Source organism: Colletes latitarsis, chromosome 2, assembly GCF_051014445.1.
Source record: "Colletes latitarsis isolate SP2378_abdomen chromosome 2, iyColLati1, whole genome shotgun sequence".
NCBI lineage: Eukaryota > Metazoa > Arthropoda > Insecta > Hymenoptera > Colletidae > Colletes > Colletes latitarsis.
In genome coordinates this window covers 21,488,734-21,507,238 of record NC_135135.1, presented here as the reverse complement: position 1 = coordinate 21,507,238, position 18,505 = coordinate 21,488,734, and the positions used below count along the sequence as shown (strand labels likewise).

The 18,505-nt window shown below is 44.5% G+C and overlaps 2 protein-coding genes and 2 long non-coding RNA genes across 6 annotated transcripts; 3 read left to right on the top strand and 1 right to left on the bottom strand.

Moving 5' to 3' along the window:
* The first annotated feature begins 1,158 nt into the window (after positions 1–1,158).
* On the top strand, positions 1,159–5,785 carry LOC143351971 (uncharacterized). The gene is made up of 4 exons (XR_013081844.1): positions 1,159–1,694; positions 1,781–1,879; positions 1,964–2,483; positions 5,188–5,785. It is a non-coding gene; the product is annotated as an uncharacterized LOC143351971 (long non-coding RNA).
* A 63-nt stretch (positions 5,786–5,848) lies between these two features.
* On the top strand, positions 5,849–11,814 carry Pka-c3 (Protein kinase, cAMP-dependent, catalytic subunit 3). 2 transcript variants are annotated; one of them, XM_076784109.1, is made up of 5 exons: positions 5,849–7,498; positions 9,440–9,602; positions 9,978–10,241; positions 10,733–11,063; positions 11,131–11,814. In XM_076784109.1, the coding sequence occupies exons 1-5, from the start codon at positions 7,408–7,410 to the stop codon at positions 11,275–11,277; spliced, it is 996 nt and encodes a 331-aa protein (XP_076640224.1). In that variant the 5' UTR covers positions 5,849–7,407; the 3' UTR covers positions 11,278–11,814. The 2 variants fall into 2 exon arrangements, with proteins under 2 accessions (XP_076640224.1, XP_076640225.1); XM_076784110.1 differs by lacking the exon at positions 5,849–7,498 and adding an exon at positions 9,122–9,301.
* Positions 11,815–11,964: 150 nt separating this feature from the next.
* Positions 11,965–18,127, top strand: LOC143351960 (sodium channel protein Nach). Of its 2 annotated transcripts, XM_076784097.1 has the most exons (10): positions 11,965–12,380; positions 12,472–12,688; positions 12,765–13,022; positions 13,361–13,508; positions 13,652–13,729; positions 13,904–14,131; positions 14,211–14,386; positions 14,643–14,746; positions 14,830–14,984; positions 17,120–18,127. In XM_076784097.1, exons 1-10 carry the CDS (start codon positions 12,095–12,097, stop codon positions 17,135–17,137), a joined length of 1,668 nt encoding a protein of 555 aa, XP_076640212.1. In that variant the 5' UTR covers positions 11,965–12,094; the 3' UTR covers positions 17,138–18,127. The 2 variants fall into 2 exon arrangements, with proteins under 2 accessions (XP_076640212.1, XP_076640211.1); XM_076784096.1 differs by lacking the exon at positions 17,120–18,127 and having other exon boundaries at positions 14,830–15,967.
* LOC143351972 (uncharacterized) lies at positions 16,340–17,337 on the bottom strand. The gene is made up of 3 exons (XR_013081845.1): positions 17,131–17,337; positions 16,881–17,051; positions 16,340–16,471 (listed from the first exon to the last, which is right to left on the bottom strand). It is a non-coding gene; the product is annotated as an uncharacterized LOC143351972 (long non-coding RNA).
* Positions 18,128–18,505: the final 378 nt, after the last annotated feature.

Genomic DNA, 18,505 nt, shown 5'->3' with positions numbered 1-18,505 from the left:
CGGAAACGCAGCCCGCGCGGGGGCAAAAGAAGACAGCGGTGGAGAAAAAAAGGCCCCGCGATCAAGGGCCTCACGGATCGATTCGCGACGCGGCTCGGACGCACCGCGACGCAACACCTGTCGCACGGCGACCAGGTAAGTGCATTCTTCCCTTCGTTGTCACCGGGCACGAGCAACGGGGGAACGTTCGAGGAATTCATTTAAATCCTGTTTCGCGCATCATCCCATTAACGGGCACGTTAATAGAGCGTTAACGTGAGACGGAGCTCGGTAAAGGTGGGAACAAACGCGCGCAGATGGCTGACGGGACAATTTTCTTTCTCCTCGGAGAACTGCAATTTCTGTCAAACGGTTCAATTCAGAGAAAATTGTCGCGTCGCAGAATGAGTTTCCGAGCGAAGCGACGGCCCGTTCGAAGCTTCGAACCGTTGAAAAAACAAATAGAGAATAACGTTACAAATCGCGTGTCGCGGAAACGACGTAGCGCTTAGGCATGAGAACAGAGTTTAACAATGCGATCCGTGCAAATATTGTATGAAAATTGTCATAAGAGTACGACGTTTAAAGGCCTAGAGAATCAAGTTTGTCGATAGACGAACAGGATACGAGCGAGTTGTCCAATAAACGACGAATCATGATACTAACGTTTGATTACCTGTTGCATCACACCTGTTGCTGTCCGAGCTCGAACCACGTGACGGCAGTGGCCGTGAAAAGATGTTCTCGATAGTCTCGGCGTTTGTATCGATCGCTCGGGCAAGCATAAACGACCGGAAGTGTCGGTGTCAATGTATCGCGTTAGTATGGTAAAGGTAACAAACAATCTGTTATAACCGGAGCCGCTCTCTAATTTACATACGCGTACACACGGAACCATAGGGGTGACGAGTAGAACGAAAATTGTTTTCATATCGTGCAACGAGGGGCAATGCTTTCCGTTAACCAACAAGCGGGCAAATAAATTCACCGTCGACGTTTGTCCGACCCTATCCGATACTCTAAACAGCAACGAGGCAGTTTACCGTAAAATACGAACGATATCTCCCCCACGAACGACCGACGTTTTAACCTGCAGGTAAGTCGACTCTACAACGTGATTAACAATAGCTAGAAAAATACTAATAAACTTTTTGTACGCTCGCAATAATTAGTATTCTGGGTCCGCATCTCCTGTTTCGACGAAGATCCAAGAAAAAAAATGGTAGATGAAGAAGTCGAACGGTACAACAAGTTCCACGGTCTGCGGCAATCTCAGTTTTCTCATAAACGTTTACGAAGAAAGCGAGGTCATGGGAAGACAGGCTCCGTCGTACAATTAAAGTTTTTTTTTTTTCTTACGATCGACGAAACAGAAGATACGACTCGTCCCGATTGCGTCATGCAACCTGTACCGTGTTACGTAAAGGAAGGAAAATAACGAAATGCTGAAGAAAAATTCACGACTTCTAGCGACGGATCTTTGACCCCTGGAAACGAATATTCTCGATCCTCGGTGTCGATAAAGCACCTCGGCGTTTGATCGTGCTCGCGTCCTCCCAGGAATCTCTCGATCTCATTGTTCGTGGCCAGCAGGGCAGAAAGCGACGCTTCCGGTTTCAAGTTGGCTTGCGCACGACAGACGGACAGGCCTGGTTGCATCCTGACCGGCCAAGTAAACACCTGCACCATATTTCATGGGGGAAAAAAGGATCAAGGTCGTAAATAAACGCTTCGTTCGGTTATCCGTTACGTCCTTACTTCGTTCCATTGTAACTCTCCACGATCCGCACCGTCTTTGCAGGCACTCGTCATTATGCAACGAAGAACCGTAATTGGAGACACGGATAAATCAAGGGAACGAGCGAAAATTACGCCGTACGACGGTTCTCGCGGCCGGCACGTAAGTATGGAAACGTAACCGCTCCGTTCTTGCAATTTTCAAACCCGATGAAACGGAATCGTACAACGTCAATTATTTTTACAGGCGCACTCGCGACCGGCATTATCTTCGACGATGGAAAATTGTCATGGCACCGGAAGCGAATAACTAGCCGCGGAACCGGAAGTCGCCGTGGGACCGCTGGGAAACTTGAAAATATCTCGTACAGCCTTCGCCGTTCCCTGGGAACCACCGCTTGACACGCACGCGGACGATCGTGCGTTTTCTGTTGCGTGTTCGCTGCTGATGGGACTTGCTATACGCTGCAACACTGATTCGAATACGATTCGATGTTAGAAAACTTTTGAAAGTCTCGATCCTGTTGGAAATCTTGTAAATCTTGATCGATTTGCAAGTCTACGCGTAAGTTGCGAGTCGTCGAGTTAACGAATGTTTAACATCTTAACTACATATATTTTTACTACTTTTGTTCACGAAATCGTCAAGACGATCTAGATTTTCATCCAAGTTCTGTAAACGCGAGGCCTGAAGGAACGTAGGAGCCCGAATTCGATAGTCTTATACACGTTGGCCGAACCGTGAAGGAGTTGGTGACTCGTTCGAGGTATTATAAGTTTTAGAGAACGTATAAATATCGTAACGATTTCTTTGGAGAGTCGAATGATACACAGGCGTTCGTAAATACGTGACGCAAACTTGGCACCCGTGCATCGCTCGTAAAAATAAACGGAAAAGTGTTGGTAAATATGGATCCGGAAACTAATTGTAACATAAAATAAACATGTTTCTACTCGTCGTAAGAACAACGTACCCCGTCCTCTGTTTCTTGACAGGAATAATACGATAATGAATGAGATACACGACGACGCACGATAAGTGTACAATAATACGGACTGATTATAGGCACAGTTACAAAAGCACAAGGCCCATATGGTCTTCTAAGGTCTTCGACAGTGGAAAATTGCCTCAAATAGAATGTAGAAACGGTCAAACAGCGAGGCGCTATTGGCATAACGTAAACGTGAGGTTTGACCTGATTCAGAGCACGGGAAGCAGCCTCGAGCGACAAATTAAACGATTTCTACGGTTTGGACACTCATGATCGCTAACACTTTTCTGTTTGTTTTCAACGACGCTGCAAGTGTACAATGTTTGCACCCCAATTCGTGAACTTCGTATCTCTTTCTGCAACATTACCATAATAAATAATCACCGTGGCGATATTGCGTCAATAATCATATTGTAAGGTATTGACAGTGTCGGTACCTGTATGAAAGCACGCGATATCGTACATTAACGATTCAAGTTGGCTATTCATCGACTGTACACGCCTATCCGCTTCCGAGTACGTGTGCAACCCACACGCCGGTCCACTCATCTTACACCGACACGTAGTCGCTTTTATGATTCACGAAAGTTATCTTTATGGTCAGGTGAGTAACGCGTCGATGGCTTAACAATGGGGAAAGGTGGACGGCAGATGAATCCTTCGCCCTTTACGCGGGAGATCGTTCCTTTCGAACGCGCGCGGCAACATTTTGTCACGTACGAAGCTAACAAGTCATTTGCGTGGCCTTTCACCGACGTAGCCATAGCGATCGACCGTAAAGCAACAACGCGGTACTCGAAAGAATCCTCGATTAGGAAATCACGACCGCTGGCGCGCGCCTCTGTCGTATGAAAATAACGAATCGTCCTGACGCGGAGGTTCCGTCGAAAGCAGGAATTTCCAAGACCGTGTACATATTATGTGTTTTCTAAATGCGAAGAAATCGCGGGCTTGATTCACATCCAGAAGCCGTGGGCGATCTCCGGACGTCATTAGAAAATTTGAAACTTCCTCGACGTACCGTCCTTGACGAGCGAACGATATTTCTGCGTCCAGGATGAGCGGGGAGGAGCCAATTGTCCGGTCTTCCGTCAGTGTCAATGCTGGGACAGCTACTAATTATTCGTTCGAAACGGAGTGCTGTCGTCGCGCTTCCAGATACGTCGTATGTTCGAAATGTAAAAATAAGCGCTAGACGGTATCGTCGAGCAGTGTTTTAGAACGCGCGCCTGACCACGAGAAAGTCGTAATTTCGGTCACATTAACTGCCACTTAACTTTTGATACTTTTATGTATCCGCGTCCCCAGGGATCGTAAATTTTACTATTATTTAAGTACAGTAATAGATACACTGAAATCAACGGTTTGTCCTGCCTTTGAAAGTTATTGTAGGTAAGCAGGAACTATAAAAAACATATATGCTTTAATAAAAGTCACGATGAGTGGTATTAGAAACGGGTAATCGATATAACGAAAGACAAAATACTTTTACACCCTTGGTAGATCTAGTTGTTAATCAGCAGCGTCTCGCCGAAGAGAAGTTGCAGACGAATAAATATTGACGTATGGGAGAAATCAAAGCGTGCACAGTAAATATATCAGCGATTTCCGAGTGGACAGGGTACATATTACGAATGCTTGATGATCTGGCGCGGTGCAAACGAGCTACCGCGTCTAATTGAAATATAGCCACGGTTACTTGATCCCGAGGCCCGGGTAAGGAAGTAGAGAAAGACCGTGGGGGTGCAGACTCGCTAAAAGTAAGAAAATGTACAATTGTTATGCAATTTTCACGGACTTTTAACATCTGGATAGTCACGTTTAGGTGCTAGTATCGGCGATTAGATTAATCCTAACCGTATCGATATGTTTCCGCACGATCACAATCGATCGAGTACGTCAAACGATAAACAACAACTTTAGATAATACTGTCGTGACGGTGTGTGTAATTAGAATTTCGATTTTAGCATCGAACGGGTCTGTGAAACGGATTTCCAGAAGCTATTATATATTTTTTTGGTTGCTAATGATTGGCTGCACGAGAACGAAAACTACGATGACGCGTCATGTTCTGGACAGGATAATATGTTCGTCCGTAATTACGTTCTTTAATACGTTCAGCATGGACGAGCAGATGATCTCTGTCCTAGGCAAAAAGGCTGCGATACTTAATAACGTAATAATTAATTTTTTACGAATATTAATCGCAATCGCGTTGGCATGTTTCGATATACCCAAACGCGTCGTTGTCATTATTATTAGAAACGTAAATATCAACCGGATCATCGTTATTTATAGCTGTTGCACGTTATTCGTAACAAGAACTACAAATTTGAATCGCATCCGCGATTATACGCGTCGTACATCAAGGTCGCTCGAAACGATCCAACATTAAGGGATTAGACGCTTTGATCTGCTAAACAAATACCAGATTTTTAGCAATTTCTCTCTAAGCGACAAAAATACTTTTTTGTGCAGGGTTTCGAAACAAGACTTGTCAAACATCGATTCAGCAGAGAAAGGACCGAACGATAGTGTTCTCGCGAGCTCTGGATCGTTCGAAAAATTATGGGAGTTTCATGGAAAATCGGTGGCGCACAGTGGGCGCCGATAGGCGTCTTTCGTCGTCACGCTGTTGCATGTCGACGGTAAAATGCATCTGGACGACAGCCAAATTCAAAAATAAGCCGAAATTCGACGGATTTGCCGATCATCCTCGATCACTTCGCGCCTTCGTCGTCTCGATCGCGTCCGTGACACCGGCTCGCGGCCGATTTACTCCGCACAACTCGCTTAAGAGGGTTACAAAACATTTTTACATACGAAAAATTGGAAAATAAATCCCTAGTTCGTGCCATAGCTACACACTTTCCAACCAAGATACTTTTCCTTTTTTTCAGATCATCAGAACTGCTGGAATCGTGTCAGTCATAAGGACACTTTGTTTTGAAGAGACTTTCTTGGATGATCCATAGCTCGTACAATTTTCGTTATCTGTACTCGAAAAAAATCCTGTGTATGCTGAAATCATCGGTAAATATACGAAATCAGTCTACGGTTCTCTATATAAAAAATAACGAAAGCCTAAAAATTGCATTTCTAGAACCGAATACCCCCTGAATACAAAAGTTAGAACTCGAGAGTCTAACGTTCGCGCGAATTCCGCGAATCATCACTATTTCTGTGTCGTCCGGTTGGCAAGCAACGAGACCACGTTGTCCTACGCTCATTCTCGTCCCTCGTTCCCTCCCTCCGAAATAAAGAATACATCACCCAGAAGAAAACAACGATATAACGAGGTTTCTATAAAAATTGAGGCGACGAGTCATCGGCGGCGATTCGCGAAATTCGATTCGACGATACGGGAAACGCTTTTCGAAACCAGTCCGCGCGTTGACGCAACCGTCTAACGGGTCCGCGATGACGACACGATCGCGTTCGTTCCCCGCGGCCCGTATTTTTAAATCCCGTCTTGATCCCGCGCCGAACCGCGCGAATCTTCCGCGATCGCCGTCTATAAATCACTCGGTCTCTCACCGCCGCGGACGGGTCTCGAGAGATGTTCTCGGTGAGAGTTCCCGCGTGGGAGAGAGAGAAAGAAAGAGGGAGAGCGAGAGACATACAGACATAGAGAGAGAGAAGGAAAAGTGGGAGTGAAAAGAGATGGAGGGGTCAAGGGAAAGAGAGGGGGACGAGGAGCGAGAGAAGGATAGACAGCGTTTTGAGACCCCTCGGTGACCAGTTTAGTTCTGCTTGGCATTCGAACCGCACGAGGAGATCATGTGACAGAAGGCACAAGGATCCTCGCACCTCGATCCAGGATCTCAGACGCGAAACGAAAGGGCCGGAGTACAGCGATCGGCGAAGGTCGAAGATCGAAGATCGAAAGGTCGCTGCCGGGACGACCGTGCCGCCTCCGTGAATATTTCTGACGTTCGGAACACTGGGATTCCCTTTCGTGCCCGTTGTCGATCGATCAAGAACCGATCACGGTTTCGCCGAGCCCGAAGAAAGTAGGAAGTGCATAACCGTCGGATGGTATACCGTAAACGGTAGTCCAGGATATCGGCGAGCGTGTAACGCGCTCCTTTTCCGTCTTCCGCGAGACACGTCGTTCGAGGATGATCGCCTGCAAAGGCACACGGCTACGCTCTCGACGCGTCGCGTAACACGCGCGTTCCGTTTAAATCAACAAATGATCGCTGCGTGAAAACCGGCCGCATACATTAACGAAGAAAGTGGTGTGCACCGTTCTCTGTGCGTCGAACGCGGTGCCACGCTGCTGTCGCTTTTAAATGACACTTGCGAAACCGACAACTGCAGAGAAGAGGGTCGTTGACAGCATCGGGGAACGATAAACATCGAGCGCGGTGTCGCTGGTCCGGGGAGATCTTTGAAAAAGAAACGATCGTAGATCAAGGAAGAGCGCTCGAGTTGTTCGCCAGTACGCGCACCTGTCGCGTGGACCGTAGTTTCGTCGCCACTGTTTTCACGTTCGTGCGCGACCCCGGCGAAAGAAAGGTCGTCGAAAGGGTCGCGGGGGGCAGATATGAGGTCGAGTCGTCGGTCCACGATCTAAGAATATCGCGAGTAGATCGTTGAACCGGGGCTTCCTTTCTTTCCACGTGTCGGCAGACCGAAAGAAATAAATCAGAAACTTTCTCTGGAACCGTCGGCTACGGCAGTGCTGTGTAAACTATGTCGGGAGACACCACGTCCGACGAGGAGGGATCCCAGGAGGACTCGCCGCGATACGACATCGACGATTTGGAAATTATCAAAACCATAGGTGAGCATCGTAACACCTCCTGGAATATACTTTGTACTCAAAATTCATTCCGTGATCGACTCGAAAGTGAAATAATATGCCACTTTGTTGTTTTCTCTGTGATTTTCAGATTCAAAAGTGACCAATTGATATTTCGTTATTTTCGTCTAAATATTATCTTTTAATAATGACTTTACATCATTTGTAGAATAACTTTCTCTACAAAAGAATTACTTCATATTATGGAAACGATCTGCAAAAGGGTTAATTTGGAGAGCGAAGCCTGTAACGTCTCCAGTCTCGATTAGATTCTGTCGATGTTGCCGGGCTTTCTACTTGCCTCGAGCCTGTTTCGAAACGGTGTTTAGGGATATGGTTCGCTTTAGGAAGAAAGTCTCGTGGTTCCATCGAACTTACAACGGAAAAATTTGTTCAAATAACAAGATAATATGTCGCTGAAAAATTGCCGATCTTCGAATGGAAAATGTTAGAGAAGAACTAAAGCAAACTACCCTCGATGCGAGGAAGTGGGCCACTGGAGAGTGAGAGGCCACCGAGTGTATATTTAACTGCTCGTTAAGTCAGAGTTACACGAGAGACTCGATCAGTAAACTGCAGGTGTTCCGTTAGTAGTTTTTCAAACATTCCGACGTCTCTTGCGAAATAATTATTTATATGGCTAACACCATCGATAGGATCTCGAATTGTCGTACACGCGACGCGTTTTATCATCGTCGATAAAAATAATACGATGGAAGAAAGCGTAGATCATCGATCGGCTCGCGCTACGTAATTGGAACATCTTAATTTGGACGATAAATAAACTTCCAGCAACCTTAATCCTCTATCGTTTCATTTATTTGGAGGGTCGTTCCTCTGTAATACGTTTATTTTCAAAATAAAATAAATGTCAAGGGCACGCTTAATTGTAAAAATAAAATAAAAATCGATTTATTGGAGGTTCTAGACCAAAATGCGCCCTTAAATCGCGCTTAGGTTAAATTCGACCATAAAGCAGCACGCGCGCCTCGAGCGAAGATCGATCAGGACAGATGCGGCAGGCCGCTTCTTTGAGACGTAAAACAAGTTTTGGCCGAACACCAAAATCCTCTCGAGTGTCCGTACGGGAAAAAAAATAACATATTAAGGGGGAGCGTCTGGCATACGAAATTCGAGCAAACCATTCTCCACCTGGACATGAATGAACAGCGTAGAAATATCGATCTAACCATAGAAAAGTACTTGAGATATTTTTAACTGTCGAGGATCCAAAGTTTTCGCTTTGGCTAAAAAAAAAACAATATTTCGAGACGACCACGTGAATAAAAAAAAAGGGTTACGCGCGTGTTGTTTATCGCTTAGGCGACCATTAATTATCGACGCTTTCTCCCCTGGTCGCATAATCCGCACGCGCTGTTCGGTCTGTTTAATACACTTTTCCCACGAATGCAGGTGACTAAAAGTCGGTCTGCCTAACGTACCACGACCAATTAACGGCGCCCCTGCATTTCGCGCCGAAATTAACCGGCAAATTGCCACGTATGACGCGTTTTATCGCGATCACGAAAGTCGTTTCGCATACACAAGTGCCGTTACGAGCTTGGCAAATTTTGGCAACGAGCGAATAAAGAGCGAAACCGTGTTCTCCGTACCTCGGAACAATCGCGGCGACTGCCAAAGACAGATGCGAACAGCTGTCGATGATAAAAACGACAAGCGGCTTCCGGCAACCGATACTTTTAAATGTCCCGCGGTCGATGGAAAATTTACGTAATTATTGCGTTTACATCGAATAACGAAACGCTCCGAAAAATGTTCTACAAGGTGTTTCTCTTATCTCTTTTATTAAGAAAAGAAAGAACGATATGATTTTTTTTTTTATACCAAGATAAGAGGTAGAATGTCCGATGTTACGTTTGTATTAGAAGTTAAAGATCGTCGATTACGCGAAACTCGTTTCAGGAACCGGTACCTTCGGGAGAGTGGTCCTCTGCAGGCACCAAGGGACTCCAATGGCCCTGAAGATCCTTTCAATGGTGGACGTGATCAGATTGAAGCAAGTGGAGCACGTACGGAACGAGATCACCGTCCTGAAGGAAGTTAAACATCCCTTTATCGTGAACATGTAAGCAGAATTCGCTTTCTACTTGAATCTGCGCTTTAAATCGCCGATACTCGCGCGCACGCCACGGTCGATGAAAAAGAATGTTGGCTCCGAAGAACGTATCAAACTTTACGCGCGTCAGTAATTAAGAAAGTTGTACGTTTGTCGGTCGAACGAAAGAAATTGTGGAAAAGAAAGCGTAACTGAGAACGACGAGAGTGATACCTGTTAGTCTTTCGTGGGCGATTTATGTGGTTCCTGAAAAATGTTACTTTTAGTTGGTTTGTACTAAATTATTTTGTGTGATAGCAAGTTTCATTATTTCTGTAACACCTTCTCCTTTTCCTTTTATTTACACGCAAGCGTTATAATTTTAAACCGTCTTTCGCTTTCCAGGCTCTGGAGCGGCAGGGACGAGGCAAGAGTGTACATGCTGTTGGAGTTTGTGGCTGGTGGCGAGCTTTTTTCTTACCTGAGGGCAGCTGGCAGATTTTCGGGACCCACCAGCTGCTTTTACGCAGCAGAAATCGTTTGTGCCTTGGAATACCTTCACAGCAAGCACATAGTTTACAGAGACCTGAAACCCGAGAATCTCCTGCTGGACAGCCAGGGCCACCTGAAAATCACGGACTTCGGCTTTTCCAAGAAACTCACGGACAGGTAGCACGACGATGTGTCCAAAAGTGGCTTTGATTTAACCCGTCGATCGTCGCGTCAACCATTTATGGTCCAAACATTCATCTCGTAGAAAATTTCTGGCAGTTGATAATAGTCTGTCGATGTTGCAACGTATTGTTAGCTCGCAGAAAAACATAACAACCTATTGTCTTCTATGGCACGATATCTAGCCGAAGTAAACACGCAAATATTTTATCAACTCCTCACCTTGACATTCATAATCAGATCTGTATACACTGTATACCGCGCAGATAAGTGCGTTTGTTCTTTGAATCATGCTACCTTTTCGATGGTATCTCGTCTAAATGTACCTTCTGGCTTTATCTACGCATCGACAGCCGCGACACGCCTATTTAATTATGCAGAGAAAGCCTCGATAACAGCGCGCGATAAGCGTTTCCACCCACGTCGAACGCCATTGCGACGAGCGTAATTCGAGGGGAATATATTGTGAGTAATCGGTGTGTTTGCAGAACGTGGACTTTGTGCGGTACGCCCGAGTATTTGGCGCCGGAAATAATTCAGAGCAAAGGGCACAACAAGGCGGTGGATTGGTGGGCGCTCGGGGTTCTGATCTACGAAATGCTGGCGGGATTTCCGCCGTTCTTCGACGACAACCCTTTCGGTATATACGAGAAGATATTAAGCGGCAGGATAGAGTGGCCGAAACATATGGATCCGATCGCCAAGGATCTGATCAAGAAACTTCTGGTCGCCGATAGAACGAAAAGGCTGGGAAACATGAGACAGGGAGCCGACGACGTCAAGAGGCATCGTTGGTTCAAGCTGGTCGAGTGGCCATTGGTAATTAATCAATGTTTATTATTCAATCTAAGTAGCTATTGCTTATATTTTCTGTGATCGCGAACAGGTACCTCAGAGAGCCTTGACTCCTCCGATAAGACCAAGAGTGAAGGCACCAGGGGATCCTAGCTGTTTCGACGATTATCCGGAAACCGACTGGCGTTCGCAGCCTCCTCTGCCACCGGAACAGCTGGCTCTGTTTCAAGATTTTTGAAAGCGACATTGTGATTTCTCGGACGGCGAAGCAATAAGGCCGAGCAAATGATTTTATAAAAGATCTCGAACCAACGTTAAGATACACTGATTCGTTTAAATTGCATTAGAGTGATCCATAAAAAAAAACTCCCGATTAAACGCGAGTTTTCTGTTTCATGTTGTACATAGTCTCGTTCTTTTATATTTCGTGCTGCATTATTTATTTGTACGTACTATGTAGGGCATATGTATCTGTCATCGTTGTTCGTTCTTTTTCTCGTTTAAATCGTTGCTTCAACGAGACATTGTAAATAAAGAAAAATTATGCAAATCGTTGGGCAGAACAGGGTTTCGGTCGAAGCGATACTGGGCTATGCGATAGAATTGTTCGGAGACATTTAATATCGCGTACTCGTATCGATGTATGTTCCTTTTAATAGATAAGCGGCAGAGAGTGTCGACAGAAATATAATATAATTTTTTAAGATGACACATGTAAAGTAATCGTAACAACGTGTATGTGATACAGATCGAACAATAATAATTGAATTGTGCACTTTTCTTTTTTAAATTTCAAATCATATCGAGCGTTGTAACCCGTCGCTGAACGAATACGCGCGCGGTTGAAAATCGATGTTCCTCTACGCGGTTGATCGCGATAAGATTAATTTTCAAACGGCCAGTGAATTATTTATACGAAAAGTTGACACGCGACGCCGTCATAAAACGCAGCATTCTGCGTAGAAGAAATCAGTATGTTCGCTAAAGCTAATTTGGAACGACCGATCGTTCGGGAACATCGACAGACTTTTTAAGAGTAATCTGTGGGATCAACAATGTCCAAAAGATTCGTCGATCAGCACCAGCAATTTCTCTATTTTAACGACTCTTTTAACGTTCCGAAACAATCGGTAGACAAAGTCAACGTTGTCAACGTGAAACCCACCGAACCAACAGGTTTCTCGAAGAACGCCAAAGCTGTTCCAACGGCTCGAGACGTTTTAAATGATTTTTTGGAAAGCACCTCTGTGCACGGTTTACAATACTTCGGAAACGTGGACATAAAGGTCGGAGTTTGCGGGAAAATTTTGTGGACCTGCACCATGATCACCGGATTCGTCTGTACGCAACGTTTCTACGATACCACGATATTTTGCATATTTAACATTCTGTGATCGACGCGTAAATGAAGAAGCCAGTTGTTTTGTTTCAGGTCTGGGTCTAATGGTGATACAATTCTTACGACGTTACAACGACGATCCGACCAATACTTACATAAAATCGTTTTACAATCCGATCTTCGAAGCGCCGTTCCCGGCAGTCACGATTTGCCCATTTTCGCCGATTCCTTTGCAGAGGCGTTTGGAAATTTTGGACGGTGTCATTTTGTCCAATAACATAACCAGAGAGTTGGCGATGAACTTTCTAAAGTTAGTGACGGCTAATAAACATTGTTACGAGAACGAAGCATGGTACGCTCGATTAATGGAATCAAATTCGACGCAGATACGGTCATTTCTTAACGATGCCCTACCCTATAAATATGTACGAAGACATGGACAAGTTGAAGGAATTCTTGGAGGCGAACAAGTGGAGCGTATTGGATTTTTTGAAAATCTTGAAGCCCTGCGAGGATATTGTGGAATCGTGCTCGTGGAGCAGCGAACACATCGATTGCAAAGAATCCATCGTGGTATCGTTCAGTTCCTACGGACTCTGCTGCTCGTTTAATTATCTCCTCGAAAAATACGTGGGACGCGAAAAGCAAGTGCATTATTCATCTACACGCTGCTCAGAATAAATGCAAGGCGACACGTTTGAAAGAATTTATCGTTAACCTTCGAACGGCGGAAGAGGGTCCATTTTCACACAACCTAGATTTCGTTATCATAGTTTATTTATATAAGATCATTTATATTCATTATTATTGTTATTTTTAACAGTTTGCATAAGTAAAAATGACCCTACATCCGCTTTACAGGGGTTAATGGGTCCTGAATTGTTATTCTAAAACTGAATGCCTTAGTTATTTTGAGCAGTTTAGTTTTGTAAGAATGTGGTGAGTGTAAGTAAATCATTGTAATTATTTTAAACACGTTCAGAGGACAGCCGGCGCCGAAGCCACTCGTCGCTGTCGATTTCGGTCGAAGGAGTGGCCTGAAACTCTTGATAAAGGAGCAGGTTCTAATCGACGAAGACGACGGTGCGAACAAATTTGATAAAATGATCACAAACAGCGATGGCGTGATGGTAGGATTTTATAGTATATTTGTGTTTCTCCATTGTTTCATAAAAAGTTTGTATCAATCATCGCGTACACATTTGGTCCAATAGAGGTTTTGCAGATTATATTCACCCTTTTGCAAATGCAATTAACCTTGTTTCCTGAACAGGTGATCATTCATCACAGCATGGATTTCCCAGGGCTCAATAGCAACGCATACATTATACAGAAGAGCAGCGAATTGCAGGTGATACGTTTAATCGAATTATCGAACAAATCTGTTACATTAAATTTAGTCGTCGATTATTGATTTTCAAAATAATCGTCGAAGTTTAAAGTTTAAATCGTCGAAGATTTTCAAAATAATCGGTCGACATCGTGGAACTGAGTATCGATACGCATTGTGAAATGTACCCCACAGATCAGTATAACACCGGAACTGATCGAGAAACCGGAAGGGCTGTATCATCGTAACAAGAAAAACAAAATCGTTCCCGTGTGCATTCCGGATAGCAAAAACAGCCTGGATTACTTTCCCTCCTATCGATATTTGAATTGCTATGCAAACTGCAGGATCAAAATGATGATACAGAATTGCGGATGCCTGCCATACATTTTCAGCAACATAGCCACGTACTATCGCATCAACGTAAATAGATCTATCGACGAATCCATTTCTCCGAGCGACGATTTCGCGTTTACGACACTAGGATCAATTTTTTTTTTAGCATTGCGGGTTGGACGGCTTGATTTGCGTGCAGAAGAACTCGGAAAAAATGAGTATCGTCAAAGACGTTGAAACGGCAAACATAAGCTGCAAGTGCCGCACACCGTGCAAGGAGCTATCTTACAAGGGCTTTCCAAACTCGATGACTCTGATGCAAACCAACGCCTCGTCCAACTAGTGAGTCGATGCTTTGAATTTCAATATTCTATTCGCGATAGTCGGAACGGAATTAACTCGGTGGGCATTGAATATTTTGGATCCTCGAGGCCACATTCCCGACTGCGAATTTCATCGCGAACTACCTGCTCTCCGTTGCGTCACGGTCCTCCATTTTAATGGTGGTTTACAATCGATGATTTTGTATTACTGCTCGAAAGTCGAAAACATTAAAAAATCTAGTGTAAACTAAATTATGATCCACGGTTTATTGCAGCAAACACGTAACGACCAACGACGCCGTTTTAAGGGTTTTCATGAAGTCGCAAGTCTTTCAGATCACGGAGACGGTTCCAGCAGCCGACGCAATATATCTCCTGGGTAACGATTATTTATTTATTAAGATTTCTTTCCTCGTAACATGTTTCTTCTGCTTTACATACGTTCACATGGATATGTTTCAGCGTCGATAGGCGGAATTTTCAGCCTGTTTCTTGGCTGCAGTTTCCTAAGCGTCGCGGAGATCTTTTACTTCGGCGGTTTACTGTGCCGTTCGATTTTCCTGCGTCGGAGCACTGAATCTCCTTCGAAAAGGAAGCGGATTGCCTTCGATAGTCATGTAAACACTCGACCGTATTATTATTGATCGTTAATAAGCGCACATAAACTCCGTGTATCGCTATTACGGACAAATTGAACGTTTTGCCTTTCTCTTTCTTCGTGCTTTTAAACGCGTTTTTTATATCGCACGGGTCAGCGATTCTTTCGAAGCTAATAATTCGATCTACGCTACTCGTTACACAAGTTCGGGCGATCTATTGTGTAACACCTTTGGCATACACGAGAACAGCAAGAATCTGGAGCAATTAGATCTATTTCGAGCGATTACTGGAACGCCACGGGGGCGTTTGTATCCACGATGGTAAAAATATTTACTACCGTCGGTTTCCTCTTTGAAGTTACTCCGTCGAAGAGCCGTTCCCGCGACGAGGAAACGTGTTCCGGTCGATCGAAAATTACGGATTTACAGACTGACGTAATTGACATTCGATTATTCAAATGATTTAACAACAAAGTTTAGAAAACCTGTTCGTTTCACAATGAAAATTCCAAGCGGCGTGCACGCCCCGTGCGACACGAAACGCGTTAAACGAGGTCTGCGGATAAAAGGATAGAAAATCGAGCATTTATCGCACACACGTATCCCCGAATAACAGGAAACAGTTGCGATAAGTCGAAAGCGGTCGATGAACGTATTCTCCGCGGTATTCTATTTATAAGTAAAAAGATTTTTCGAGATGTACGGAATCGAATAAATTGGTAATCCGATCGTGGATAAATATCAGCGGGTGGTTACGCAACGATCGGGAGAATCCGTCGATTTTGATTGGTGGTTTAACGAAGCGATATATATTCAGATAGAAAGACGATGCCCATAACGTCTATTTTCGGAAGTGCTATCGAAAATACCGATTTAGTTCTCTGTACGTCGACTGTACGGCTGTACACCGTTGAAAAGAGCTGGAAGCACCGGCTATTTTCGACTAAACCCGCCCACGTGTTTCTTACGCATCGTCCATGTACTCGAAATGTTTTCTATCCGCAGGCGAAGTCGGTGTCTCCGCTTCTTTTTAACCGCAGGCCTTAAATTACGCCGGAACGAACGCATTTTCTCTATGTTTACACATACGTGCGAAACGTTTGCTCGATGCAGGCGTAGCGTAACATTTACGAAAAGTTTTCTGCTTCTCTTTGATCGTCGCGCGTTCGCTCGTTCAAACCCCCATTTTCTGATAGAATCGCATTATCTTTGCCGATTCCGTACGAAATAAAGCTGTTCCTTCCAATTACCGTGGCCGCGGAATATAGAAAATTGCACGGGAGGAGCGCGAACGAGTTCGAAGATCATCGAGAACGTGGAAACTCGAATGAAGTGCGCTCGTTTCGTTCATTTTAGATTTTTTCGATAGAAACGCGTGTAAAGCGACGCAGAAAACGTTAAACCCATGAAAGAGAGAACCGATACGCGGTATGTCCTGAGTAATCGTAGATCGATCAAAGATAACAGGCTGATGGCGTGTTGCTTTCTTACCCCTCGCTTCACTCCTGAAATCAACAAGAGTAATTTTTTTTTTACGACGATATCGTATCACAGAAATTGCTTTTGTCGTGGAGATTTCAACGATCGCGACGATAAGACGCAACCGTTAAAGCTGGGTGCACATCGAAGCACAGATGACAGGCATAATGACACAGCGAAGCACAGAATTTTGCGTAAACAATGCGAAGGGTTGACTTGTTGCATCGTGAATATGCAATTATTTCGCATTGACCCTTTGTGAATTGTCAGTCCGTGTAAACTAGATAATTTCGAACCTTATCATACCACAAAAAATAGCAAAGAAAAGGATTAACGGTATCCTGCGTTGTCTGGCATCATCTGCACTCCAATGTTCGGCTAAGTTAAGGGTTGACAATCGTCTACGAGCGAAACAGTATCGAATCACAAACTCACCATTCCGGGGGGGGGAGGAGGGGGAACGTATTCTGAAGTTAAAACAGTCCCGCATACAATAACCAAAGGCAAATCAGCAGAAGTATGAGTATGAAGTACGTGATAAGGATGTTCTTCGTTTCGTGGGCCGGCTGTGGCATTTTTCAGTGTTCACTGGGGAGGTTCACGACACTGGGGAGAATAAAAAGCATTCTCGAAACTTGGAAAACATCTCAAAGCAATATTCTTTTCATTTGCAGACGCTACTTACGGAGTAATATCGGTCGCCGTCGATATAATCTTTGTTTCGAAGCTACGAATCCGTTGACAAAGCCCGCCAATCGGTGTTTTTAAACGATCACACGACGGATTCGGATCGAACCGGAGGAGGAACAACTACCACGCCACTTTGCGCTCGATCTTCGACTGGATCACTCAACGCAGGATCTGCAACGATCCCGAAATTCCTCCAGGAACCGTGATTAAATCCCCCACCAGTTCAGTAGCGGACATCGCGTTGCACCTTCCTCTGTAACTTCTGCTTCAGGATTGGTAGCTCGGGTCCCACCACTGGTGGGAAACCAACGAGATCTGCCACCTCGGGTTATATTAAGCATCGCGAGTATATCGGATACGGCTTCGATGGAAAAAGCTTCGTGTCGATCCGCGATCGCCGTCTGTGCAAGGGTGGCTCGCAGATTCAAAGTCCTCCGAATGCCACCTTTTGGTAACAGCCTCGAAACTTTCAAATATCGAAGGCTTCTACTCTTTACATGATAATTTAATTGTTATTCGGGCGATCCAAAACGCCACGAGGGTACTCATCGCAAATGGAAAATTCAATCGATCCGTCGAACGTCTAGAAGTCCTTCGATTTGATCGATGACCGGCTATTCTGGTCGACAAAACTCGGTCGGCAAAGTTTAACGTTTGATTAGGCTATAGTGTTGCTATTACGTTAATCTCTAATGTTATTCATCATTTCTAAGCCTTCGTCTAATTTTAACATATAAATCAAACATTAACCTCGATGGACGATGTAACCGGACATCTTGACGTTGCATAACGTTTCTCGATGGCATCGTGACTTTAACGCCTGCAGTTAGGACTTGCCACTTCCTCGATACGATTAACCCTTTGCACTCCTCTGGCGCCGCTACGGTACACAACAGTTCAATTCAAGTTTTATTTATGGCAACATTTAGAAATGTTTGTGAGTCGCCAATAGCTTGTATTAAAAAGAATTCTCGGAATTCGAAGGGTTAAATAGTCGACTATAATATAGCAAAGGTTGAACTTTCGTATCGCAAGCAACGCATCACCGTGTTATCTGTTTACAAAGGAATAGCAACTTTGCTTAAAATCACACACGCGAACGTTATATAAAATATTTCTTTATTCGATTCGTAGCCTAATTACAAAGACGACACTCGACTGGTAACTTACAGTACGCGTTACAGCTAGATTATAGTGTTTTGTACATGTTGCTAGTATAGGTACGTAAATATGGCGTGTAATAGGACTAACAAAGTATGACTTGAGGGGTCATCCAGCGGAAATTAAAAATAAGATCCGCGCAAACAGAGAGCGCGCAAAGACCTTCCAACCTCTGTTTATTCTGGGAGTTTTGGCACAAAGATTTTAAA